At 56.4% G+C, this 26,345-nt stretch overlaps 1 protein-coding gene across 1 annotated transcript in view; it reads right to left on the bottom strand.

Annotated features, from left to right (window-relative positions):
* Window positions 1-26,154, bottom strand: part of SLC38A10 (solute carrier family 38 member 10) — a 31,399-nt gene extending 5,245 nt beyond the window's left edge. Inside the window, exons 1-10 of the mRNA XM_064395179.1 lie at window positions 24,956-26,154; window positions 24,108-24,225; window positions 19,942-20,035; window positions 18,713-18,856; window positions 17,691-17,815; window positions 15,230-15,332; window positions 14,390-14,572; window positions 12,688-12,799; window positions 12,403-12,509; window positions 7,360-7,513 (exon numbers count right to left, since the gene is read on the bottom strand). Coding sequence (XP_064251249.1) covers window positions 7,360-7,513; window positions 12,403-12,509; window positions 12,688-12,799; window positions 14,390-14,572; window positions 15,230-15,332; window positions 17,691-17,815; window positions 18,713-18,856; window positions 19,942-20,035; window positions 24,108-24,225; window positions 24,956-25,877 — 2,062 coding nt within the window. The 5' untranslated portion in view covers window positions 25,878-26,154. The remainder of the gene's footprint in view (window positions 1-7,359; window positions 7,514-12,402; window positions 12,510-12,687; window positions 12,800-14,389; window positions 14,573-15,229; window positions 15,333-17,690; window positions 17,816-18,712; window positions 18,857-19,941; window positions 20,036-24,107; window positions 24,226-24,955) is intronic.
* Between the last annotated feature and the right edge of the window lie 191 nt (window positions 26,155-26,345).

The raw sequence follows: 26,345 nt of genomic DNA on the forward strand, positions 1-26,345 counted from the left end.
GTTTTTTTCAGTGTTGTGGGTTTTTATGGAGCTGCCAGCAGGGAAGTGTGGCAGGGATGGAGCAGGAATGGAGAGGGGATGGAGCAGGGATGAAGTGGGGATGGAGAGGGGAGGGAGCAGGGATGGAGCCAGATGGACAAGGGATGGCGCAGGGATGGAACAGGGATGGATAAGGGATGGAGCTGGGATGGAGCAGGAATGGATAAGGGATGGAGCCGGGATGGAGCAGGGATGGAGACAGGATGGAGCCGGGATGGAGCAGGGATGGAGCAGGGATGGAGCAGGGATGGAGCCGGGATGGAGAGGAGATGAAGCAGGGATGGAACAGGGATGGAGCAGGAATGAAGCAGGGATGGATAAGGGATGGAGCCGGGATGGAGCAGGAATGGAGCAGGGATGGAGCAGGAATGGAGCCAGATGGACAAGGGATGGCGCAGGGATGGAACAGGGATGGAGCTGGGATGGAGCAGAGATGGATAAGGGATGGAGCTGGGATGGAGAGGGGATAGAGCTGGGTTGGAGCAGGGATGGAGCAGGGATGGAGCTGGGATGGAGCAGGGATGGAGCCGGGATGGAGCAGGGATGGAGCAGGGATGGAGCAGGGATGGAGCCGGGATGCAGCCGGCTGCTGCTGCGAGCCAGTGCCACCAGATGGTAGCATCCCCCCGGCTCCCTGCCCCAGCCCCCCGGCTCCGGGAGACACCGAGCTGGAATCCAGCCCCGAACCCCCCAACGCCAGAACCCGAGCTGGGCTCCAGCCCAGCTCCCACCCCCCGCTGCTGTTTGCTGTGAAGCGTCTTAAATCCTCCGTTATTTTGATTTTTCCCCCCTTTTAGTGCCCGTGTGTTCCCACAGCCCTTCAGATGCCTCTCAGAGGAGGGGTGGGGAGGTTTCCTTTTCCCGCAAAAGTTTTGAGGATGGGGATTAAACAGGCATTAATTAGGGGAAACTCCTGAGGGAGAAGGGGGAGTTTCCCCCCACCTTGCCCTCAAAGAGGTGGAATGTCTTTGGAAGACACATCCCAGTCAAACCAGTCATTGTATTCAGCACTGATATGACCGGCATATTCCACATGGAATCTTTTACACATTCCATGGGACGGGAAGGGTCCCTTCCAGCCCCAGCATGGCAGAAAACCCACACAGGGAGTGAACTCTTCCTTTGGAGAGCAGCAGAGAAGGAAATCAAATTGTTTCCCAGCAGTGAAGTTGTTCTGCAGATTTTTTTCCATCCAACAAACTCTTTAAATAAAAAAAAAAAAATCTATCTTCTGTAACAAAAAAAAAAATTCCCAACTCTTTCCCCCTTCGCCCTCCCCCGTGTGATTTCCTTTGGGGAATTAATTCTATAAACATCTTTCCATTTTCTCCTCCCCCTCCGCAGGGCTGGTGCGATTTATTACGAGATGAACTCATGGGAAAGAAGGGATTGCCACAACTTCAGCTGCGTGGGCCTTGCCTGAGCCGGGGAGGGGGGGAAACAACAAAAATTCACAAAAAATTAAGTACAAACTCCTGGCCCAGAGGGATGTGTGCCAGCAGGACCTTGAGCCTCTCCAGAAATGCAGACTCCAGCCCGGAGCTCCACACCCAGAGGAGGGATGTGAGCGGGGCTGGCCGGCTCCCCGCGTTCCTCCGCTTTGGGAGCGATGGTGGGAGGGGAAAAGGACTCGGATTTTCTGAGAAATTCAAGTCTAGTACCCAAGGGTCCCCCTCTCCATTGAGGGACTTCCCAGGGTTCAGCAAGTCAGGGCAGGACACTCCTCCTTTTCAGGAAAATCTGGGCTGCAGGAGCCAGTGCCCAGCCCTGGCCAGGGGCCTGAGAAGCGGGAGGCCGGGGAGGGGAGGGGAGCCTCGGCACGGCTGCGGATGTTCCCAGCTCAATCCTGGCCCCGGTGCAAGAAATTATTTACTCTATTGGAGGAAAGTTTCTTGTTAATTGGTTCATGGAGGCGGGAGATGGCTCTGGTCGCAGAGGACTGCAGGATCCAGAGAACCTCAGCACAGGCAGGGCTGTTCCTACAGCAGATGGGAGCGACGAGCTGAGCAGTGAGATGGTGTTCAAGGGGAAATAAAAAGGAAGAGAAGAGGAAATAAAAAGGAAGAGAGAAGGAAATAAAGAGAGAAGGAAATAAAATGGAAAAGAGGAGGAAATAAAAAGGAAGGAGGGGGAATTAAAAGGAAGAGAGGAAATAAAAAGAAAAAGAGGAGGAAATAAAAAGGAAGAGAAGAAATAAAAAGGGAAAGAGACGGAAATAAAAAGGAAAATGGGAGGAAATAAAAAGGAAGAGAGAAGGAAATAAAAAGGGAAAGAGAAGGAAATAAAAAGGGAAAGAGGAGGAAATAAAAAGGAAGGAGGGGGAATTAAAAGGAAGAGAGGAAATAAAAAGGAAAAGAGGAAATAAAAAGGAAGGGGGGGAATTAAAAGGAAAAGAGGAAATAAAAAGGAAAAGAGGAGGAAATAAAAAGGAAAAGAGGAGGAAATAAAAGGGAAGAGAGAAGGAAATAAAAAAGAAAAGAGGAGGAAATAAAAAGGAAGGAAATTAGAAGAGGGAAGGCTCCCTGCCAGCAGGAACCAGAGGAGTTAAAGGCAGCAGCTCCCCTGCCCAGAGCAGCAGGTGAACCCCCGCGGGCCCAGGGCAGCCCGAGGGGCCGGGGAGGCCCCGCTCTGCTGCGGGAGTGTCCCTGGCAGCTTCCATCATAAATCAGGCAGAGGCACGTTCCCCGCTCTGCAAACAATGCAGGAAAAGCCCAAAACACAAACAAAACACAAACCCAAAAGTCTCCACGCCGCAATAAGGCCAAGCTGCCTCGAAGCCATCATTTGCTCAGCGGGAGACAAAATTAAGTTCATCATCAGGGCGTGAATTAACAACCTCTCAGGCTGCCTGGAAATCCATCCGGGGCTCCGGGTGCTTTGCAGGGAAGAGTTTTGCTGGGGCTCTGCCTGTCTTCTTGCCCTCCAGGTCCCTTTGGAGCGTCTTCCAGTAACGCTGCGCCTCGTCGTGTTTTATGAGCAGCCTTGGACATTACAGGCAAGGCCTGAGAGGCTGTAAAAGCTTTTTGGCTCCCAAGGAGAGGCCGGGGTGTGAGGCAGCACCGAGAGGTTCGCTCTGACCCCCCGGCTCTCCGGCAGCTCTGCTCACACGAGGGGAAGCCGGGGCGTCCTGCAGCTGATTTGTGTGTGTGCGTGCCTGGGTGTGTTGTGGTTTGGCAACAGCCTCTCCAGGCTGCCATAAAATTTCATGATTAGCAACCTAAAAGCTTCCCTTCTCCCCCTGCTCCTGGTTCGGATCGCTGCAATGGTCCCAGGCAGGCACTAAATCCCTCCTCACACGTTTTTCCAGCCTCTCGGAGCCGAAATGTGCTTCCACAGCCCCTGCATGGGCAGAGGCAGCGGGATGGGCCCTGCTGTGCTCGCCCCCAGTCCGGAGGGAGCCTTAGGGACAGCACAAGGAGCTCCAGAACACACCCCCAGCCCAGGGGGTCACCCCAGAGCTGACCAGGGACACGGAGTTCAGGACCTGCTCGTGCCAGTGCAGCTCCAGATCTGCTGAAATTCCTTCATCGCACGACATGGAGCAAGATCCAGGAGCCTGTGCCAAGGAAAACGGAGCCCAGCGAGTGGGGCAGAGGGCTGGGGGCAAACGCTGCCCTCGGACGTGCCCAGCAGCCCTGCACCCGGAGCAGGGCAGGGCCAGGCCCTCCCCGGGGAGCCCCCAGCCCAGCTGCGCCTCCAGGAGCCCTCCCTCCCCCCGAAACGGGTCCAGATTTCACAAGGTTATGGAATGGCATCCCTGAAATTAGTTCACAGTTGTCTCCTGACGCACCAGCAGTAAAAACCAACCCAAATTACCAGAGGCTGCTGGTTCCTTTTCTGTGTCACAGGCACTATTAAAAGCTCGCTCGCACAAAGCACCAGGGAGAGCCGTGGCGGAGCCAAGCTGTTCCTGCAGGATGCAGGAGCCACGTTCCACACAGCTCGGGGCTGCTCCGGCGGGGAATGCCAGCAGGGACCCAGCCTGCCTCGGGCAGCTTGCTTTTGGGGGGCAAAGCACATGGATGCAGGGACGGAGAGTGCAGGGATGGAGAGTGCAGGGATGCCGTGCGCCAAACACAACCCCACATTTTGCCCCAGACCAAGTAACAGAGGCCACCCCATGCCCCAGGACGCCGGGATGGCCGGAGCACGGTGCCCGGCACACCGGGAAAAGGGCTCTTGCACAAGGAGCCTGAATCAGGGCTTTGTTACCCAACGTTGCACAACAGCAGGGAGAAGATGAAGCAGCAACGATCAAGTAAGGAGCTGAAAAATATTACAAAATCTTAATCCCCCCCGAGACCCTCGAGGGTGCTTTAAATACGGAGAGAAATTGCCTAATTAGCTTTTTTTTTTTTTTTTTAATGGATAATTGCCTTCCTGAGCTTTCAGAGGCAGCTTAGCAACCTTTTAACAGAGGCGCAGCCGCGGCGCGGAGCGGCAGGACGGGGCTGGAAGGGGTTTTATCCCTTTCCCGAAGAGCTGCTGACAGTAAAACCTCCAGCACCACAGGCTGGGGCTGTAATGGGCACTTGGGTGTCGTTAGGAAAAACACGATTGCGAGGCCGCTGGTCAATACGTGTTCACATAAAAGGCCAATGTTCTAATATTCATAATCCCCGGGCCCACGGGGCAGGGCTTTAATGAAAGTCTCTCCAGTTCTGGGCTCCACAACATCAAAGAGGCCAATAAAACTCCTCTCACACGCTGACAGGCGGGAGGCAGACGGGGAAGGCAGCGCTGGGGAAAGGCCCTGTGGTTTGCCTTGGATGGGGCAGCACGGGAAAGGGCACGGAGCAAGCCTGTGCCCAGGAAAGGGCTGAGCACCCTCTGACCCAGAGGCACAGATGCACCTTGTGCCTGGAAGAAGGTCCAGAAGGGTCTGGAAGAACCCTCCCACCCAGGAAAAGGGCTGGGAGCAGCACCCTGCAGCCAGGGAAGGAGCCTGGAGCAGCACCCTGCAGCCAGGGAAGGGGCAGTCTCTCCAGGCTGCCATAAAATTTCATGATTAGCAACCTAAAAGCTTCCCTTCTCCCCCTGCTCCTGGTTTGGATCGTTGCAATGGTCCCAGGCAGGCACTAAATCCCTCCTCACATGTTTCTCCAGCCTCTTGGAGCCAAAATGTGCTTCCACAGACCCTGCCCTGGGCAGAGGCAGCGGGATGGGTCCTGAGCACCTTCTGACCCAAAGGCACAGATGCACCCTGTGCCTGGAAGAAGGGGTCTGGAAAACCCTCCACCCAGGAAAAGGGCTGGGTGCAGCACCCTGCAGCCAGGGAAGGAGAGTGGAGCAGAACCTGCAGCCAGGGAAGGAGAGTGGAGCAGCACCCTGCAGCCAGGGAAGGAGCCTGGAGCAGAACCCTGCAGCCAGGGAAGGAGCCTGGAGCAGAACCCTGCAACCAGGGAAGGAGCCTGGAGCAGCACCCTGCAGCCAGGGAAGGAGCCTGGAGCAGCACCCTGCAGCCAGGGAAGGAGCCTGGAGCAGAACCTGCAGCCAGGGAAGGAGCCTGGAGCAGAACCTGCAGCCAGGGAAGGGGCACGAGGCACGCTGTGCCCTGGGGAAGGGGCTGAGCACCCAGCAGTGCCCCGGGAGAAGCCGTGGGATCCTGCTGCAGCTCCGGGTGTGGAATTGAGCCCATCCGGAGGGCACCCAGGTGCCGGGGGCGGCCCAGCCCGCATCCTGCGCCCCTGCAGGGACAGGATGCAGCTGCTGCACCGCGTTCCAGGCGGCAGCTCCCGTCTGCAAAACAAGGCGGGCGAGGACGAGGGGGAGCCGCGGCGGGGGATGAAGGGCACCATTTAACGCCTCTCATTGCTAGTCAAGCCGACATCCTGCAGAGGCACAGATCCAAGGAATCGCAGCGCCGGCTCTCCCGGGGCAGCCCCACGTCCGCCCTGCAGGTCCTTGTCCCCCTTCTCTGCTCGGCTCCATCTCCCCCCTCTTCCTCCTCCCCGGGGAGGGAGCCTCCATTGGCAAAGGGACCTCAGGGCACAGCAGAGCTTTCCTCGGAACTGCAGGGCTCCTCCCTGGGAAGTTTATGACCCGGGAGCACTAAACCCGCCTTCCTCCCGGGTGGGATTATTTAATCCCGCAGCACTCGGAGCTGCTGCCGGCGGCCCCGGGATCGCTCGGATGATCAGAGCCTGGCATCCCGCCCCACCACCCCGGCTCACGCCGAGGAGGGGAGAAGACTCAGCAAACTCCTGCAGACACCGTGTTTTATGGGATTTTTTATTTTCCCAGTCAGAACACGTGTCATTAGCGATTCCTCCTGAAAGGAGCAGCTGTTCTTTGGCCATTACTGCTCCAAAATTAACCAAGACGGAAGAATTCAATCGCATCCGTCCTCCAGGCCCTGCTGAGGGCTCCATTAAGGGATTGGGAGCCTCTTTTGCTCGGAGTTCACCGGCATCCAGGAAGGCACACACAGCCTTGAGTAAGCCACGAGCAAACCACAAGTAAACTGCACCACGGAGCAAGCCCAGAGTGAATGTTATCGGCAGCAGCACCGGTGTGGGAGACGCTCCAAGCTGCCGGGCAGGAACCCAGCCAAGAACCAGGAGGGAGGATAATCTCCAGAAGAGCCAGCCCCTTTCTCCCTTCCGCTCTCAATCTCTGCGAGGATATTTCAAGGCCTCCAAAGAACAAAAAAAAAAAAGCCCCACAGGAGCAGAAGGAAACAAAAGTGAAGCGAAGGAACAGGACGCGGCAGGGCCGAGGGGCAGCGCGGGGTCAGGCGGCACCTGCGCGCCACGGCCTTGCTCCAGAGCAGCTGGGAAAGGGAGGAGCGGCCGTAATTCCATCAGCAGCCCCAGCAAACAAAAAATAAATAACAAGAACCGGTAAACAAAGCTGAGGCATAATCACAGGCTTTGTCAGAGAGAAAGCCGAGGCCAAATTTATACGCTCGGCACCGAAAAAAGAGGCAGTTCCCATAAATTTCCCTACCTTTGAGGGTGATGGATGGCTGGTCCTTGGGCTGGCACGGGGGGAGCAGTCCCGTGGGCCAGGTGGGCACTGGGCTCATCCCAAATAGGGATCCCTGCTCTGTCCCTCCAGGGGATCCCAGGCCTGCACCACGCCTTTCCCTTCCCAAAAGAACAACCCCCACAATGTACCACTGGAGGTCACAGAGATTTTTCCAGCAGACAAAAGTGCAGCTTTTCTTGGGAAAAGGCCCCAGGAAGCTGGGAAGATGCAGGGAGCTGCCTGGAAATTACCCTGCTTCCACCACACTTTAAAAAGAAAACAAATTTCTCCTTCTTTTTAAGAGGCGACCTAGGAACAGGGCTGGGAAACCCAACCTCAGCAAGCACATACCTGGAAGTTTGACTGAATCCTGGTCAATTCTGTTCTCCTCTCTGTCCAGGTGTTCCAAGCCCATTGCTTCCGTCCTCACAGGGGTTTCCTTGGTGGCAGACAGGGTGGTGTAGGTGCTGATCACCAGCATGCCCAGCCCAATCCACAGGATAATCTGCACAGAGGGACAGAGGGACAGTGAGCAGAGGAAATCCAAGGGGACTGCTCCCCACAGCATTCCCACGGTGCCTCCACAGAATTCCAAGCTCGGCACAGTGACACGTGCTAGGGAGAGAAGAGAAATGTCAGAGAGAAACAGGAAAACCAATTGCTCCTGGCTGAGGTTCATATTTGGGTGTAGAGCCATGGGAATGGAAGCTGTTGGAATGGAAGCTGTTTCAGAGGCTGGAAGCTGTTAGAAAGGCTTTGGAAGGGCTCAAAAGCGAGTGAAGTGAGTGGGCAGGACACAGGGATAGGAAAATGCATGTGGCAGACAAGTCCTACTGCAAAGACTCATTTCCTGGTATTCCCAGCATGAGAACTCCATGAAATCAGGTCTGGCTGAGCACAGAGGAGCCTGGCCTGGTTACAGCTCCCAACCATTCCAGGGAGCTGCTCAAAACTCCTTGGTTTTGAAAGCAAGGGTAACATGTCCACACACAGGTCCTGGTCCCAGGACTCAAGAAGCTGCTGAGAAATGACTCCCAGATTCCCAGAAAGCTAGGATCAAACAGGATAAAAATAGAAGGGTGGAATCTGGATCCCGTGGAGGGAAGGGCTCTTGGAATTTCTCTACCTCAAAAAGGAGAAAGTGATGAGCAGCAAAGGAATTTTTACAGCTTGTTATGTGATGACAAATTGATCTAAAAGGATCTAATTCCACATGAGTCATAGGAAGTGTTGGATGGCACTTGGACAACCTGGTCTAGTGGAAGGTGTCCCTGCCCATGGCAAGAGGTGGAACTGGATGAGCTTTAAGGCCCCTCCCAGCCCAAACCATTGCCCGACTCCATGCCTCCCAATCCCCACTGTGCAGATTACATCCCAATTCACAAAAGGCACAACAAAAAGATGCTTCTCAGTGTGGGGAAAACCAGGAACGGCCACAGGGAGCACTTCACCACTGGAAGCTGCCAGAAAACAGCAAATCAAGGGGAGAGGTGAAACTGGAAGGAGGAATTAAAACACTGGCACTTGCAGAGGGGGAGGAGGGGCCGATGCTTTCCTCACCCACTGAGGGAGGTCACCCAGAAAGAGGGAGCAGCGTGGTCAGAGCTGGGCCCAGGGGGCCCCGGCGGGCCCGTTCCCAGCACGCCCCGCAGACAGCCCGACGCCTTGGGAAGGAAAAGGCTGGCGGGACGTGGAGCAGCCCTGGATCAGGGGCAGCGTGGCCAGGGAGCAGAGGCCAGACCTTAGAGCTGCTGCAGAGGAAACAGGAGCAGAATGTGCTGCCTGCCTTGCCCGGGGTGCACAAAGAGCAGATATCCTGCCATCCACCCCCCAGCACCGGGCAATCGCCGAGTCAGCAGGTCCTGCACTGCTGCCCTGGGCTCGAGCTGCTCCACTTCCTCCCCTCCCACAATCCACAGCCCCGGCACAAATGCATTTTGTGCCTGGGAGGTTGTTCTGGCACCTTCCAGAAACAACAGCGGAGAGGAAGAGCGTTTCCACAAAGAGGATCTATTCTGGTGCCACAGGAACCAGGAGCAACGTGGGAGAGGAGGGAACTGTAGGAAACGGCTGAAAACATTAAATGCTTTAAAAGGATTTTTGTTGTTTCTTATCTTAGTGGGGAACCAGGGGCTCAAATGCCTCGGATTGAAACCCCTTTGATTGCTGCACATTTGGAGTTCAGCTGCGAGCTCCCGGAGCAGCGGGTACGGGCACACGTGGCAGTCGGAGACAGGCTGGGCTGTCCCTGAGCCGCCCTCACCCACTCCCCCTCCCCACCTACCCCCGCCCCAGCTGAAGACCAGAATAAAGAGGGCCACGATTTGGCTTAATTCCACGGAGATGCTCATGCCATGGAAAAGCAGGCGGTTTGTGCTCAGGGGACCACCAAGGCAACTGAAGGAACGGGAGTGAGGGCTGCAAGGACTCGGGCGCTCAAGGAGCCAATCCAGGCAGAGGAGCCAGCAATCCCCAGAGCACCAGAGACCCTGGAGCGAGGGGAGGCTCAGCACTGCAAGGCACGTCTGAGCCAAGCTCTGGTCCCAGGGGAATGATCTCCCCCAGAGCTAGCGATCCCACGGAGAGCAGAGCCCTTTCTGCAGAAGCCCCTCTGAGCACAGACACGGGGAGAGGCTGTGGGAAGCCCTGGGCAGCTCAGCAGGGCCAGGGCCCATCTCCCGGGAGCCACGGACAGGAATTCAGCAGAGGAAGTTTACGCGGCCGTTTCCTCGGCCGGTCGCGCTCCCTGGGCCCTCCTTCCACCCTCCCAGAAGATGATCCAGCTCTGCACAGCAGAGCCATTAGCTCAGCCCTCTCCTGCAGCCACGGGAAGCAAACACGCTGCATTTGTGTGGCGTGAGGCCATCGCCGTCCTCCTGGACAGCGAGCGTTCCGAGGGACGGAGTCACGGCGAAGGAATGCAGAGCCCCGGTCACTGCTAGCCCCCTCCTCAGAACTGCTGTGCCTGGGGGGCTGTACCCCTGGATGTGCTGCTGGGGAAGGTGTGCTGGCCCCTGCGCTGCCAGGGAAGGGCAGAGGGAATCTCTTTTCCACCCGCACAGGAGCGAGCCCAGGGGTCACTTCCTGACCTCCGGCAGCTCCTCTTCCCCAACTGGGACAACAGCAACTCCGGCCTCCCTAGGAGGGGCCTCTCGGACAAGCTTGTGTCAACACTGGGAAGGCAACACCTTCCTGCTGGCAGTTACACACTCTGCTCACAGACCCCCACACGCCCCACGGCAGCGCTGCCAAACCGGGGCTCCCGGGGAGCAGCGGGACACGGACCTTTACAGGAACAGATGCTTAACCACAAGAAAGGGAATGCTCTCCCTGCTCACTCACAGCACTGTGTGCCTGACTCTGGGCTTTTTAACTGCTCTGGGACCTGCCTTTTCAACCTAACCCTTCCAACCAGGGCACTCCCAGCCCAGCCCAGCTGAGCAGCAGCTCCAATCCTTCCCAGTTCCTCAGCAGAAGCCCTTTGCTGGCCAGCAAACATCTGCCCATTTTCCTCCCCCACCTGAAATCCTCTTCACTGCTTCTAGTGCAAAATCCCTGTTTCGTAGCCTCAGTTTGCACCTCTCCTGTAAAAACCTGGCCTTTCACGTCACCACCTGCCCCACACTGGACGCTGCTGGGTGCCAGAAGTGGCCCGATAAAAGCAGCCAGTTCTCAGCAGCACAAGAGCCAAGATAACCCTGAGAAGTGTAAAAGCTGGCGCTGAGGTTTGCTGCTCTGAAAGAGGCTCAAGCTGATGCAGGGAAGGAGGGAGAACGTCCATGTACACTGTTTGGACAGGGACAAGAAGGGAAGGACAGCTGAGCCCAGGGCTGGCATTCTCCCCCCGCCCGCCACCTTCCTCAGGAGCTGACTTTGATGGAGTGGAGCACCTGATCAAAGGAGTGCAGGAATGAAGGAGGAGACCAAAGACAGAGCTCCAGGGAAAGAATAAATGAGCCTTTGCAAAGACCTGGAGGGAGGAGAGGGTGGGCTCCGAGCTGGGCTGTGGAGGCGGGGAGGTGCTGAGCAGGGCGGGCAGGTGTGTTCTCGCTCCAAGCAGGAATGCAAACCTGACAGGCAATGGATCACTCAGGGAAGGCTGGACAGCTTGCTGCCAGCCCCTCGAGAAGTAACCCGGGGCCTGATGCTTTAGATAAGCCCTTCCTCCTTTGTGGGGATTTCTGCAGGACAAACATCTCCCTCAGCCTCGTGACCGGGTTTGGGGTCAGGCATTGTGAGGGCCCCAGTGTCCCACCCCGAGCAGCCAGGCTCAGAGCTCAGCCTGTCCTGAGTGCAGCCTCGAGGCACTGCAGGGAAACACTCTGGCTCAGCCGGAATAGAAAGCGATTCTTGAAAGTGCTCTTTGTTTCCCTGAAAAACCCAGGCTGGCATTCAGACTCCTGCTCGGGGTTTCACTCAAAGAAGTTCGGAGCTAAGTGTCAGAATTCAGAGTGAAAGCTGGAAAGTTGGACTACTTCCTTCTGTCAGGGAAAGCACAGGGAAGAAAAAAAAAAAAAAAACAACACACCCTGCTTAAAAAATTCACATAGGTTTGCAAAGCCACAAGTCATTAAGCAGAGAACAAGCCACCAGTTCTGTGGGCCCCACAAAAACGTGCTGCTCTCCCCTGCTGACTCCACACTGTGCCCAAAACCTTATTTCCAGCCCAGCACTGTCCTGACTGGAAATGTTGGGACAGAGGCCTGTGAAAAAGGCAGTGGATTAAATTATTGTTAGGAAAAAAACCCCAAAACCTGTTAATTTCAGCCCAAAGTATTTGCAGGAGCAGAGAGATCAAGCCCAGCAAAGAGCCACTTTGTTTCAGTCCCTGAGGAGGCCAATTCAAACTGGAGCAAAAGGAAAAGTTAAAACTTCTAACAGCCTCTGAACGCCCCCAATCCCTCAGAAAATCAATTCCTGAAGCAACACCTCTATGTGTGTGTTCCTTTTTTACTATTATTTTGGTTGAAAGCAGAAAGCTGAGGGTCGGCAGCACAAACCACATCGTGGAGCCCTGTTTGTTTTACCCAGCCCGGGCAGGTCGGGATGTGAGGCTTTAAGGTTTTACAGGCTGCCTGGATTTCCTGTTCTGAGGATCCAAAACCTGAATCCCACCCCGAGGAGGACTGGAAGCAGCATTTTATGCACAAAATGACTGTTTCACTTGCTGCTGGAGGGACAAAAAGAGCTGGTGATTCCAAGTTGTGCTCTCTGCCACTGTCTGTGCATCCCTAAGTGGTGGACACCCACCCAGAACAGCTCCCACCTGTACTGGGCAGACTGGAGGGGGAGGCTGGAGGAGGTGCTGAGCAGTGTCTGTGCTGCAGCCAAACGAAGCACGTTCCCAGGCTCTGCAGAGGGCTTAGGGGGATGTCAAGCAGCATCAGCACTGACCTGTGAACAAAGCGCATTCTTGTGGATCTTCTTGTAAATAAGAGCTGGGCAGATGAAACAAATGAGGCTTCCCATGGTCGCACCTGTCAGGCCCAGGACTGTTTCCACTGGGGAAGAAGAGGAAAAGTCAGCAAAGGTCTTTTCCAGGAGTGCCAGAGCAGCAGCACGGGACAGCTGCCAGAGCCCCCGGGCAGGATGGGGTGTGAGTCTGGTCACCCCAGCCAGGAAAACAAATAACAGAGACCAGAGAAAGCAGCCAGCCCTTGTTCCCAGCTCCTCACTCACCATTCGGGATCATGATGCCTCCGACCATGGTTCCAAACACAACAGCCAGCGTCAGGGCTTTGAAGCGGAGCGGGGGCATGTAGCCCCCGGCAGCGAAGGTGCCGTCCTTCTGCTGGGAGGGAGAGATGAGCTCTGGTATCCCAGTCCCCACACCCTCAGCAATTCCCTCAGCAATGCTCCCTGCAGCTCCAGCCCATCCCAGCTGTGATCCCCTCAGCTGTGGCCCAGACCCTGTGCAGGGACTCGGAGAACAGCCCAAGCCAGGGGCAGGAGGAAGGAGCTCAGGGGTGCAGCAGGAGAGAGAGGTCACAGGGGGAGGTGCTCCCCACAGCTCTGGGAGCAAAGCCATCCCCTCTGACTGGGAGACACCCCAGGGACACCACAGGGGAGGATGGGTGCTGCTGGAGGAATTCCAGAGGCCCTCTGCTTCCCATCCCATCCCATCTTCCCGGGTGGAAGGCAGAGGCCCCAGTGTGCCCTGCAGACCCAGCGGGTCCCAGCTCCGCTGCTGCACAGATGGGGGAGGAAGGCAAAGCGACACCTTCAGAGCCCAGCCAGCCACGAGCTGAGCCCAGGCGAGATCCAAAGTGTTCCCAAGTGTTTCCAGCGCTTCCTCCTCTGCACCCGCTGGCTCTCACCGAGTCTGCCCCCATGCTCAGGCCCTCCCAACGTGAGAAAAGAGCCGGGGGCTTCTCACAGGCAGAAGTGGCAGGATTTAGAGCTATAAATTGCTCAAGTTTTATTTCCTGCCTAAGAGGTTTCTATTTATGCAGATACACAAAGGCCTCAGAACATTCCCACAATCTCTCACTGTTATTTGCTGAATCCCATCGGCGCGCTCCGTGCGCACAATGCACAGAGGAGAACACGCCACTGCCACAAGGGACTCACAGTCTCCAGCACACAGACCAGCTTCAGTCACAAAGGCTGGCTGAGGAGCTGGCCCTGGGAAAGGTGGAACGTGTGGGAGAGGGCTGGATCCCTTATCCCACTGCCCGCCCCTGCCCCGGCACCGCAGCCCGGGAGGCGCTGGAGGAAGGGGACATCCGAACCCGGAGAGGAAAGGGCTGCTCCAGGGCTGCTGACAAAGGTGCTGGGTGAGAATAATGGAGCAGGAGTCAGCAGGCACACAAGGAAGCAAGAAGAAATGGGGCTGGGCTGGGCTCTGAGGCCGGGAACAGGAGTTTGAGCTCAATGAGTTGGCCAGCAAAAGGACAGCAGCTGGAGCAGCAGGAAATGAGGAGGCTCTGCTGCTTCCAAAAGCACATTTCTCCCTCTTTCTGAGGGGAAGAAACCACCTCAGTATTGAGCTGTGCAACATGCTTGTGCCAGAGCTGGAATCCCCAGAACAGCAGGGAGCAGCAGCCACAGGACATGAGCTTTACACCGGGAACTCCACTCCTTTGGCCCATGGAATCCTCTGCAGAGGACACGAACCTCCAAGTGCCAGGGATTAACCAGTGAGCAGAGCAGGATTTAGAGATGGCCACAGGCCCCTGCTGCACTGTCACCACACCCTGAGCACTGAGGGTTTTATGGGAGTTGAGGTTTTGTCCCTCAGGATAGTGAGTACCTGCCACATACCATTATCACCAGAGTCTCAGGGAGCCAAGGCAGGTTTGGGGCCCAGTCAGAGACCAAAGAGTCACCACAAAATCCCTTCAAAATCAAGCTTCACCCCGAGTCAGCCCTGGGATCTTACCTGCTGCTCAAAAAGCAGGGTGTTCAGTGCCTGTCTGCAGGGCAGGATCATCATGGGGAACCCCACGGCCACCGACATCATGAATCCCACTCGGATCATCTCCGTCACCACGTTGGAAGGGAAGTTCATCAGGACGTTGCCAGCAATGGCCTCGGTGTAACTCACGTAGCCAAAGAAGCCCACCTGGGGAGGAGAGCGGGGTTGGACTCCCAACACTTCACAGCTGCTCCCCACAGAGGGGGCAGACCTTCCATTGGAGCAGCCAAGTGGGAGTGTGAGGTCACTTCCACGGGCACCCCAAAACCTGGGACAGGTCATTAATCAAGAGTGGGAACTGCTTAAAGCAAGTTTCTCATCAAATCCAGGGGTTTTTCTAGAGGACACACTTTGCTTGCTGCCAGGCCCATGGAGCATCCCTCTCCAACAGAGGGGCTGTCACAATTCCCTGCAGCAGCCTGGCTCATGGGCCAAGGCTCTCCTCAGGAATTATTAACCCAGTTTTATGAACTGCTGCCTTATGAGGCATAACTTCCTTCAAAACAGGCTGGAAAAAGTTCTCCAAACTCTGGGCAGCAGCCCCTGCTCCAGGCTGGGCCTGGGAAGAGCTGGGCCTCCACTGTGCCTCCATCCAAGGAAACGTGCTGCTCTGAAAACCTGGATTCTCCCAATGCCCCCTGTGCTCTTGGGTTCATCACCTCCCACCTAACTCTGCTTTCAGCACGAGGACTTATCTGTCAGAATAAATACAGATAAGCAGAAACCAGCCCCAGCTGTAGATAAACCCTCATCCCTGTGGCCCCTCCAGATTTCTGGCAAGGGAGGAGAAGGGGAAGTTCCTACCATGATGTAAAAGGTGGTGACCACGTTTAGGGAAGAAGCAAATATGGAGCTCATGATTTTGACAGACGGCTCATCCAAGCTGTCGTAAGTAGGCAAGACCTGACTGCAAAAAGGGTAAAATATTTAAGGAAACCTGCAGGAAACAAGAGAAAACCCCCAATCCCAGCCCATTCTCTGCCTCAGCCCAGCAGCAACAAATCCCTGACACCTTCCCCCTCTGGAGCATAAACACCTGCTGCTATTCCACAATTTATACTGCTAATGCCAAGAGATTTCAGAACACTCATAACTTTTAAGTGTTGCAAAAATATTCCTGCTCTCCCCACCCCACCACGTGGAGCGAAACGTGTGATGTAAACATTTGGGTTCAGAAAGGGTTGCAAAATGAATGACCGTTTGTTCCTGGGGCCACGGGTGGCTCCAGGCCAGCCCCAGCGCCAGAGATTATTGTTCTTGGAGCTCTCCGTGCTGATAATTAAAGCAACACAGTGTTTACAGAGGAAAAGCGGGAAGAAGGTTGGAGCATCCCACTGTCTGAAGGAAAATTAAACAAACAAACCCCAGCACAGGGCCTGTCCTACTTCAGCTCGCTGCATAGAAAGCCAGGAGTGCCAATTCCCTGGGATTTGGGGTATTTACAGCCTTGGAAAGCGGGAACGTTCCTTTTGACATCAGGTGCATATTTTAGCAACTCATTAACCTCTTGTTACTTTAATTCTAGCGGCTACATCCTGGAACTCTCGGGAGAAGGGGAGGCCTGCAGGGAGATGGGAAGGGGTATCCCCAGCTCCAGTGGGCACCAAGCCATTCCCAGGAAGTGTGTCAGGCTGGGGCCCAGCAGAAAGATCCTTAACCCTTCGTCCCTGAACATCAGAGGAGGACAAGCACGTCAGCTCTGGGGCTGGAGGTACTAGCAGGGAGCAGGGACTTCCCTAGGAGTCTCCTTTTGGGATTCCTCCCTGGGAGTGAGGAGACTGGCTTCCCTGGGAATCTCCTTTTGGGATTCCTCCCTGGGAGTGAGGAGACTGGCTTCCCTGGGAATCTCTCCATTTGGGATTCCTCCCTGCCCTCTCCACAGCCACCTCCAGCTACATTCTGACCTTCAGCCTCTGAGGGAAGGGTCCAGCCAAACATTCAGGCTTGGGAAGGAAAAAAGAGGGAAACAGGGAGGATCTGCAGGGTGTGAGATGGTTAAAAAGGTGATTCAGAGGTTAGCAAAATGAAATCTACCCAGCTGAGACTATATAGATAAACTACACATAGAGAGAGGAATAGAACATATAGAGGGTGGATAGAGAGAGAATACACAGATGGAAAGAAATTTTTTAAAATATATAAATATTGCCTGGGCTGGGGAGAGTGTATTTTCCTGATCTTTGGAAAAAACACACAGCTTTAGATTGGGTTTGCCACAAAAGTGCTGCCATGGAGCCATATTTAGGCACACACACAGATCCAGACCAAACCATTTCCCTGCATTTCCAATTCCCAGGAAAATTGTTCTGGGTACTGCATGGCTTGTATAAGGAAAAAAAAAAAAAAAAGAGGATTTGGGGATTTTTTAACAAGGTAAAGCTGCAAGAGAACACAATTCCCTTTGCCAGTTGTAATGGAGACATTAAACAGCAAGCCTGGAGTGTGCCGGGGTAGGATCTGAGCTGCCAAGAGAGCCAGTAAGTGGGAAATGATGATTTGGATCTTGGAGTGGGTGTAAACACAGCAGTCTGAGCAAATTTTATCTGTCACATTCATTTACTGTTGGCACGAGACCCGTTTGCTGGAACTGCAAGGGGAAAGCCCAGCTCTGCCAGGCTTCCAGAGGAGGATGGTCCTTCCAGAGCAGGCCAGTCCTTCCCGTGCCCAGGGCTGCATCTACACTGGTTAGAGCTGTCCTGGTGCAGCAGGGAATGCTGCTGGAAACCTGGGACAGCCTGGCCTGCCCTCCCCTTCTTGTCAGCAGAAACCCTCACAGACCCAGGGAACTGGGCAGGTGGAAACAGCCTGGTCTGCTCTCACCTCCCTCCATGTGCCCCTACACCAGGGAACTGGAAATGCAGGAACAGCCCTCCAAAGCCAACAGCTGTGTGATCTTCAGAGTGCCCTCCAGGAAATGTGGGGGAGCAGAGCAGCCCCCAGCATTCAGCACTCAGGGGGTCACACCAGGGGAATTTCATCCCTCCTGCAGCTGCACCAGAAGCTCCCGAGGAGCTGCTTGGCTCCAGTGGTCTCATGTTGCTCCATTACAAGAACTCCCAGGTGAAATGGAATAACAAAAGGGTCTGGGTAACAAAAGGGTCAGGACTGAATGAGAGGCTGAACTTCAGCGAGCTGTAAAGCACTCTGATGAAAACAAACCACCAAAGCAGATGGTATCTATCCCTTGCAGATCCTCCTGACCCCGTGCCCTCACACAAACTCACTGTAGGAACAACTGCCAGGGCTGGGAAAGGCAGGTACTTACGACTGGCAGGCAAAGGACATTCCAAAGATGGGGATGCAGCGGAAAATGCCCTCCCAGCGCATGTAACTGACTCGCTGCAGCCACTGCCCGCTGAAGAGCCCGTGATTGAAGGAGGACACCACGACCTGCAGCACCACAGACAGCAGGGGTGAGCAGCCAGCCCCAAACAGCTCCAGGGCAGCAGCAATGCCAGGCTGGGAGAACAAGCAGTGTGTGACAGCTCAGCCCCATCCCAATCCCCCAGCTCCACATCCCACCCACCCAGCTCCCAGGGCCACCAAGGACCCAGGGAGTATTCCAAGGGATCTAGGACATCCCCCCCCTTGTTTGATGCCATCAGACACCACAGCAGACACAGTTTCCACCGACACATTAACTGTGAGAATCATTGTTCAAAGCAACCCTTTTGTACTTTTTAAAATGTGTTTTTTAACGTGTGTTTTTAAATCCAAACAGGAAACACCACTGGCCTTAGAGAATCCTGTTCAGCAGAGAGAGACAAAGGGTCCTAAAACAGGATCCCACCTGCTGCTCCAGGGCCATTTAACACCACCAGCTCACCAAAGAGAAGGAAAAGCTTTATGGAAAGAGGGAGGAGCCGAAGCCAGGGAGCTCCCTTGCCATGGACACAAGAACTGGCAGGAGTTGGGTTGCACAGGAAGCAGAAGGTAAATATGTCTGAATGTCTGTTTATAATATCCTTGGATGGGGTTTCTAATCCCCAGAGATGTTTCAATGCAGCCAGCTCTTGTGAATGTTGTGGTTTCTTAAAGGCACAGCTCCTGGGAGGTTCCACACCTGAGATGTGGTGAGATCTTCAGCTCTGAGATGTGACCCTGCACAGCCTACCAGAAAAGTTACATGGAAAGAACTCCCACACCTCCCTTTCCTTCCAGTCCTGAAATGGGGGTGAGACAGGGCTGGAGCTCCACGAGAGAATCACAGGAGCATCGGGGATGTGAAACTGCTCACCAAAAATGAACAGAAAGGAGGAGAAGGGGAAGCCTGGTGTCCGTACCCACCACAAACATGAACACGCTGTAGAAGATGAGAGCCATGGCACTGAAGGACTGGATGGAGGCCATCATGTTCCTCTGCAGGCTCAGGGGAAGGACAATGCACAGCGAGACAGCGAAGAGCAGCACAATGCGGAACAGGCCCGACACCTGCAGAACAGACCTGCATCACCACCTGGAGCAGGGGGGACAGCAAACACCCCCCAGGCAGCACACCCTGGCATGGCTCATCTTTCCAGAGTGAAAGCAACTTTGAACAGTGCAATTCTGTGTCTGGAGGTGTTTGAAGGTGCTGCGGGCTCGGAGCTCTGCGGGCTCTGTCTGTGCTGAGCTCAGACAGTCACTGGGTGCCACTGTTGCTCTGCAGTGTGTGACAGGTCCGAGCTGGAAGAATTTGGGGGGTGGCTGGGGGGGTTAAATGCTAATCCAGCACAAGCTATTTAGGTATTTTCATGCAATTAAATAAAATCTAAATTTACTTGGGAAGATGAGAAATTGAAAGTGTTGAAAACTCCAATCCAGAAAATTAATCAAAGCCTCACACTGGTATTTATTATAGCAGAACACTCTGGAATGCTTGGAAATATTTAATACCTAATTTGGCTGCAGCCTCAACGCATCTTTTTTAACTTCACAGTCCCTTAATCTGAGCTTAGGAGCATCAGGCAGCACAGATAACACTCCACCAAAAATCCTTTTGCTTCTCTGCACGGCCCTCGTGCCGGCTCTGAGGAGCACCTCTTGCCTCTGAGCACCCTGAGCCAGCAGCAGGCTCATCACACGGCTGAGGAGGCAGGAACACAGAGACTTTGGCCACAAAACCGGCCAGGGACAGGACAAAAATCCCTCCTGAACTACAGGGAGGAGAGCTCGGGCAGAGGAACTGCCTGTCAGGCAGAGGAACTGCCTGTCCCTACCCACTGGGGCAGGAATTAAGGCAGGAAGCATTATCTCCCCCAGGAATCTGCTCCAGAATTAATAAGGGACCAAGTTAAAAATAATTCCTTTGATGGAAATGCCCTATTGGAGTTTTACACAGCTGATTGTTTGCCATATGTCTGAGTTTCCCAGAGCTCCCAGAGCCGAGGCTCCGTGCACGAGGATCCCTCCGTGAGGGGACCCCACAAAGCCCCCCTGGGGGTGCTGAGCACACCCCGAGGCAGGAGCTCTGCTGTACCCAGGGGACTCAGGGCTCAGTGCAAGGCCTAGGAGCACTGCAGGAGTGATTTATTCACCTGCAATCCGAGCATCTGGGCAAAGAAGTTGGAGCCCAAATCGCCGATGACGACGTAGAACGCGATGCAAGTGCCCAGCATCAGCCCAATCATGCTGCAAACACAAAAAGGGATGGGTTAGCAGGGTCACACTCCCATCCTCAGTGTTGGCAAGAGCAGGACACCCCTTCTGCACTCCATGCCAGTAAAACAGCCACCAGACACCCTCCATTCACACCAAGCACTCGGAGACACAGCTCTGCCCACAATCCATGCAGGGGTTTAACTCCTGTTGGGAGCCATGGGGAAAAAAACCAAGGAAAACTAATCTTGGAGATGGCAAGAACTCCTTGAACTCCTGGAAAAATTCAAAAGAATCAGCACGAGGCTCTCAGAGCCCCACACCCACAGCAGGACCCTGCCAGGAGAGTCTCAATATCCAGTGGGCTCTCCAGCAATGGACCACACTTTAATGAAAAGATTGTCCATGAACTGCTTCTCCTCCCACTGCTGGACCACTTTCCTTCCCAATTCCAATTATAGAACATCCCTGTGGCAATTACAGCCTCTGCCTGCATGGACAAGAAACATCTGAGGAATATTCTGTGTATTTTTAGTGCTGAGCAGAAGTTTGCAGCTGGGAAGAGCGAAGGAGCCGGCACCGCTGCCGGCCCCGGGCTCAACACGCCTGGAAAAAAATCCCTGCTGGAAAAAGCAGGGCTGTGAGGATTGTGCCAGCACCTGACATCTGCACGGGGGTCATGGGAGGAAGCAGAGATGGAGGGAGGATTCCCCCTCAAGGCATCTCGCAGGGAAGGGAGCACAGAGGGCAGGAGCAGAGCAGATCCCGGGATCCAAGGAAGCAAACACTCCCTCCCACTAACTCAGCAGCAGGGATGGCACCCCTGGAAAGCTGCCACGAGTGACACTGTGGCTGTGATTTCACAGCAGAGCAGCTCATCCCCTCCTTCTGTGCTCCCAGGGCCTGGGAAGTGCTGAAGGGATGGAGGTGACACCTGGGAGCTGTGCTCAGGGCATCTCCCCAGCCTCCTGAGCAACTCCAGGAGGCAGCACAGGAAGGAAGGAGAGCACAGCAAGGCTCAGAAAGGTTTTCACCACAGACACCCAAACTGTTCACACTTTGAATCAGCAGCAGATTTACCTTGTTTCCACCAACATTTTTCCTGCTTTTCCATAGGCATGAAATGCTGGCATGAAAGGGAAAAAAGAGTGGAAGTTAGTCAAAGAAAGGTCCAGAACAGGGCAAGATGTCAGTTCACAATTAGACACCAACAGTGACACAGGGCAGTGCAGCAGGAACCCACCACTGGTATTTTGGGGCCCTTTCCCTCACCCTCCCACTTTCTTTTTCAGCCTTTCCCTTTGGAAACTGAAAACCACATAAGACAGGAGCAGGGATGAGGGAAAGCCAGCAAGCAGGTTCTTTTTTTTTCTATTTAAAACCAGAAGTGGTGTGAAGCAGCAGCCACACATGGCAGCCATTAAAGGCAATGGGAGAGAAAATATTCCTGTACAAGATTGTGTGTGGCAAAAGTTAAAGTGGTGCAGAATTCCAGTCCAAGTCCCCTTTTTATTTTTATCTTCCCCCTCGAACTGGGCTGCCCAGCATGGCTGGCTGGGAGAGCTGAGCTGGTGCCCAGAACGTTCAATCCCATTCCCAGAATACCCAGTGCTCCCAACCCACACCAAAGGGCTGCTGCCAAGGCTTTGCTTTCCCCCCTCCCATCCTGGGGTCGGAGCAGAAAATGCTCAGTAGTCCTCAAATCACTGGGTTTTCTCTTAAAAAGACAATGCCAAGAAAACTTTGCTTCTATTTTTAGCTCCTGCTGGGCAGAACGGGAATGGGGAGCTCGGGTGCCAAACCCAGACCACAGTACCCAAATCTGCCAGTGAGGTCCAGCATGAACTCACCACCCTGGAGTCCCCTCTGCCTCCCTCAAGGCACAGCCCAACATTCCCAGCGCCCGCCAGAAAACAAACTCCAATCCTTTCTGGAAGCTTCTTCTGCTATTTTAAATATTAGCTTCAACTCTTGATTTCCTTGGACTCTACTCGAGCTAAAAATTCAGGAAACGAGATGTTCTCCCACAGAATGAGCAAAAGGCACGGCAGGGACCCACAGCCCAGAGCAGGGATGTGGGGGAGCACCCAAAATAGCTGCTGGATCAGTGACAGGGCAGTGGGACAGCCGCCACCAGGCAGCGTGCCCGGGCACGGGGAGCGGCCGCTCTGCTCTCCTCTGGGAATTCACAGCCACGAGGGAAAAGGCAACAGCTCTGGGGGGGTCAGGCCCACAGACAAAGGGTCTGGGAGGAGAAAGGGGAGCCAGCAAGAGGAAAACATCCCTCCTGGAGATGGGTCAGTAACGGGCTGAGCTCGCGGTGGGGGATGGAGGAATGGTGCTGCCCATTCTCCCAGAGCACATTCCAGCCTCTGGATAAGGACACAGCCCCGGGTGATGCTGGAACCAGCCCATCTCCCCGGCTGTTTGGAACTGATGCTCCATGAGAAAAAGCCTCCAAACATTGTGGGCAGGTGTCCCCACCTGGGGACAATGGGAAAATGGGATTCTTTATCTTCTCCGGGAGGCAACAACAGTAAAATGAATGGTAGAGTCAATTCCTTGGAATGGGATCTTGGAACGCCCCCAAACTGGGCACAGCTTGCTCAATACCTGGAGAAGCCTTTCAAACCAGCGTGGCTCCTGGGACAGAGCTTCACCCCCTTGCCCTGCAGGGCTGAGCTGCCCAGCACAGCCCGAGTGCCGCCGGAAGGGGAGGGATCCACTCATCTCCTGGTTAAAACCCACGTGGGAACTGCCTCCCACTTCCCTCCTCCCCCACCTCTCCCTGCAGCCCTCCCCTTCCCGCAGCCCCGGCCGGGGACAGCCTTTGTGCCGGAGCCGTGGCTGCTGCGGCTCCTCCGGAAGGCTCTGCCCGCCTGCAGGGAATGGGCACCCCCTCCCTCCGTGCCAAGGCCTCCCAGCAGCCCCGCAGATGTCCCCGGGCCCAGCCTGTGGGGACAAAGGGCTCTGTGTGGAGCTGCCCGGCCTCGGGCACCGGGAGCGCGTGGCAGCTCTCCCAGGGCACCGGGGCGGGCACGGCGCTGCTGCCAGCCCCCCTGCCAGGAGGAAGCTGGGAAGCATTGCTGGCCCTCTCTGTATGGCAGCCCCTTGGCGGGCAGAGCATCCCTTCTCCCCGGGACACGCTCCAAGGTGCAGGGCACTCTCTGTGCTCGGGGAAGCGGCACACAAAGGCGTCTTGTGAGGGCAGGGAGCAGCGGCAGCTGGGCCGGGGGCTCCCCCTTCCCCCTGGCACCCAAACAACTCCCAGCCACGGGGCTGCTCCGTCGTTCCCGTCCCCAGCAGACAGCAGCCGGGATGTGCTTCCTGGGAGCAGCACCCGGGCGCTCCCAGGGAGGAGCAAACCCATCTGCCAGCAGCTGCTGGCAGCCCTTGTGCCAGGGCAGCGCCAGCCAGCTCCCTCCTCCCACTGAAAAGCAAGGCAGAACGAGGACAAGGAGAGTTCTGCTGCTGCTCCATATGCCAGTGGCAAGGACTGGAACCCAAACACCTCCTCCTGCTCCCCAGGGCAGCCAGGATCCCAGGAGAGGCCACGAGCAGGGGCCAATCCCGGCGCCAGCGCTCAGCTCCGAGGTTTTGGCAGAGCCAAAACCCACCCAGGGATCCTCCAGATGTTTTTGTTTTCTCAGCCCTTTGGAAGCTCGCTCTGTTTCCTCTCTGCTGAGCCATAAAGGAGCTCCCAGCTCGGATCCAGGCAGCCCAGCTCCGTGCCAGGCTGGCAGGACCCGCTGTCCCGGCAGCGCTGGCTGGGTGGGGAACTCGTGCCCAGACCCATCATTAATTCATCCCAGCCCCACAATTCATCCCAGATGGCTCCCGGGAGCTGGGGTTTGGATCATCTCCTCCCTGCCCCGCAGAGTCAAAACAACTCGGCACCCATTAACAGGGCTGTGGGAGCAGCATCCAGCCCAGCACCGCCCCGGGAGAGGCCGAGGCAGCACCAGGAAACTGGGAACTGCAGCAAGGAAAAAGCATTGCTGTTCCAACAGCACCGCTGAGGAAACGCAGCCTGGGAGCCAAGGAAGGCCAGGAGCTGCCAGAGGAGCAGCAGGGCTGGGGAGCAGCCCCGGGGCCGGGCGCTCACCGAGGCCGGGGTAGGTCCTGCGCTTGCTGAGGTTGGCCGACTTCACCAGGAACATGCAGGACTGGTGGGTCATCCACGAGCAGAAGATCAGCAGCACGGCCCCCAGGAGGATCCCACACTGCAAAGGAGCAGGCAGGAGATGGGGGTCAGCCCCCCGCCACAGCTCAGCCACCCTCCCTCAGCGCCCTCAGCTTCCCCCCCGTGTTCCAGCCACATTTTTCCCTCTTTCAGGAAGTTCTGTCCCCTTCCCACCAGCTCCACATCACCCTCTCCACGGCACAGGGACACGTGGAACACACACAGCTGCTTCCCACAGCTCCCAGCTGCACCAGTCCAGGCCCTGAGCAGCAAACTGGGAGCAGCTGTGGAGCAGAATTCCCACCTTGGTTCATCCCTGCAGGCAGACGCCGAGGTGCCACCTCTGCTGCAAGCTGATTTACCAACAAGCAGCTGGCACCACACGCTGCCCAGGCAGGCCCTGCCCCGGGACCCAGGGGCACCCAGCAGGAGCCTGGCACAGCCCCAGGTGCCAGGGAGGGGCAGGGGGCACGGCAACTTGGAAAAGTCACGTTTATCATGTGGGTAAACCCTGGATTTAACTTCTCCCTTCTCCTCACAAGACAGGCAGAAAGCATCAGCTGGAGAGCACAGGGCAGGGAAAACCCCAGAGTGTGGGGCACAAGTTTTGAGCTGGAGACGTCAGGACTGAGAAGAACGCGGCGTTTGGAACACGAGATGCCCGCTCCGGCTCTGAAGCGTTTCCTTTGCTAAATTTCCTCTCCAAGCCGGGAACACCGCCACACCCGGCCCGGGCACACCGGCAGGACCCCGCTGGGCCCGGCGCTCACCTGTCGGAAGCAGAAGGGCACGGTGAGCACGCTCACCCCCACGATGCTGTTCACCACGTTCATGATCAGGCCCCAGTTGGAACCAGCCGCCGCCGCCGCCGCCATGGCCCGCGGCGGAGGATCCCCGCGCCGGGGGAGCCGGTTTGTGGCCGCTCCCCGAGCCCTGCGGCCGGCTCGGAGCGCCCGGTGCCCCGGTCCCCTCAGCCGGCCGTGCCCGCCATGGCCCCGCCGGGCCCGCCCCGACCCGGCACCGGCCACAGCGGCACTTCCGCCTTCCGCCGCCGCCGCAGGAAGTGACGTGTCCGCGCGGCGGAGCGAGGGGGCGCTCCTGCCGGCCCGGAGGACTGGACTCGCTGGTGGTGGAGGACCAAGGGGGTCCCCGTGGTTGGGGGCACCCCCGGAGAGCTGAGCGCGGCCGGGGAGGTGCGGGAATGCACCAGGACACGCATCCGTGCGTGGAAAGGCACGGAGATGGGCGTGCACGTGTGTGTGCATAACACACATGGCCGCACGGCTGGCGGCAGCGCTGGCACCGGGCGGGGGTCCCCGGCCCGATGGCGGCCTCTGAAAAGCCCCTCGAGGGCAGCCCATCACCCCCGGCATCCCCTCCCCCTGCACATCTGGGCACGCATCCAGCTGCGCGCACATCTGCTCCCCACCCCCAGCCCCGCACCCCCACCTCCCACGGGATCAGGGGAAAAGAAGGAAAATTGTGGTGGGGGCTCTGGAAGGGTCCCCCAGGCCAGGCGTGGCGGCAGCTCCGAGTGGCACTGGCCAGGGCCACGTTCCCGTCGGGATGAAACGAAACGTGGCTCTCGTATAATTTGCAGCAATTGCGATGGGAAACCGCAGGAATTCGCTCTACACGAGGTTGGCGGGGAGGTGAAGGGCGCCCTAATTCCCTCCAGGTGTGCCGCGGCATCGGCAGCTCCGGCTGCTGTCCTGGCTCCCGTGCCGGAGCGCGGCTGGGTCCGCGGCTGTCCTGGGCTGGGATGAGGGATCCCCTCGGGAATGTCGCCCGTGCTCAGGAAAAGGGCTCTGCTGGCTTCTCCGTGGCCGAGTGGGAGCCGGGGGCTTGGGGGATGTGCAGAGCCAGCAGGAGTCACCGTGACACGGGATGGGGACAGCGGGCGAGCTGCCCCTGCTCTGCCACCCTCCCGTGCCACAGCCCTGGGGTTGGTCCGTGCCCATCCCCAGGGAATGGGGCTTGCTGCAGCTCCTCAGGCACCTCTGCAGCCCCAAACAGCCCAAATTGTGCCTCCGGCAGGAGCTGGGCCCGTCCCAGCAGCACCAGTTTTCCATCACACACCTGCCGAGAGCCAGGAGAATTCTCTGGAAAGCGCCAAGCACTCTGAACAGCCGGGCACCACCAGGGACCCCGACCCTGCCC

The sequence above is a fragment of the Passer domesticus genome, chromosome 20 (genome assembly GCF_036417665.1).
Source record: "Passer domesticus isolate bPasDom1 chromosome 20, bPasDom1.hap1, whole genome shotgun sequence".
NCBI classification, from domain to species: domain Eukaryota; kingdom Metazoa; phylum Chordata; class Aves; order Passeriformes; family Passeridae; genus Passer; species Passer domesticus.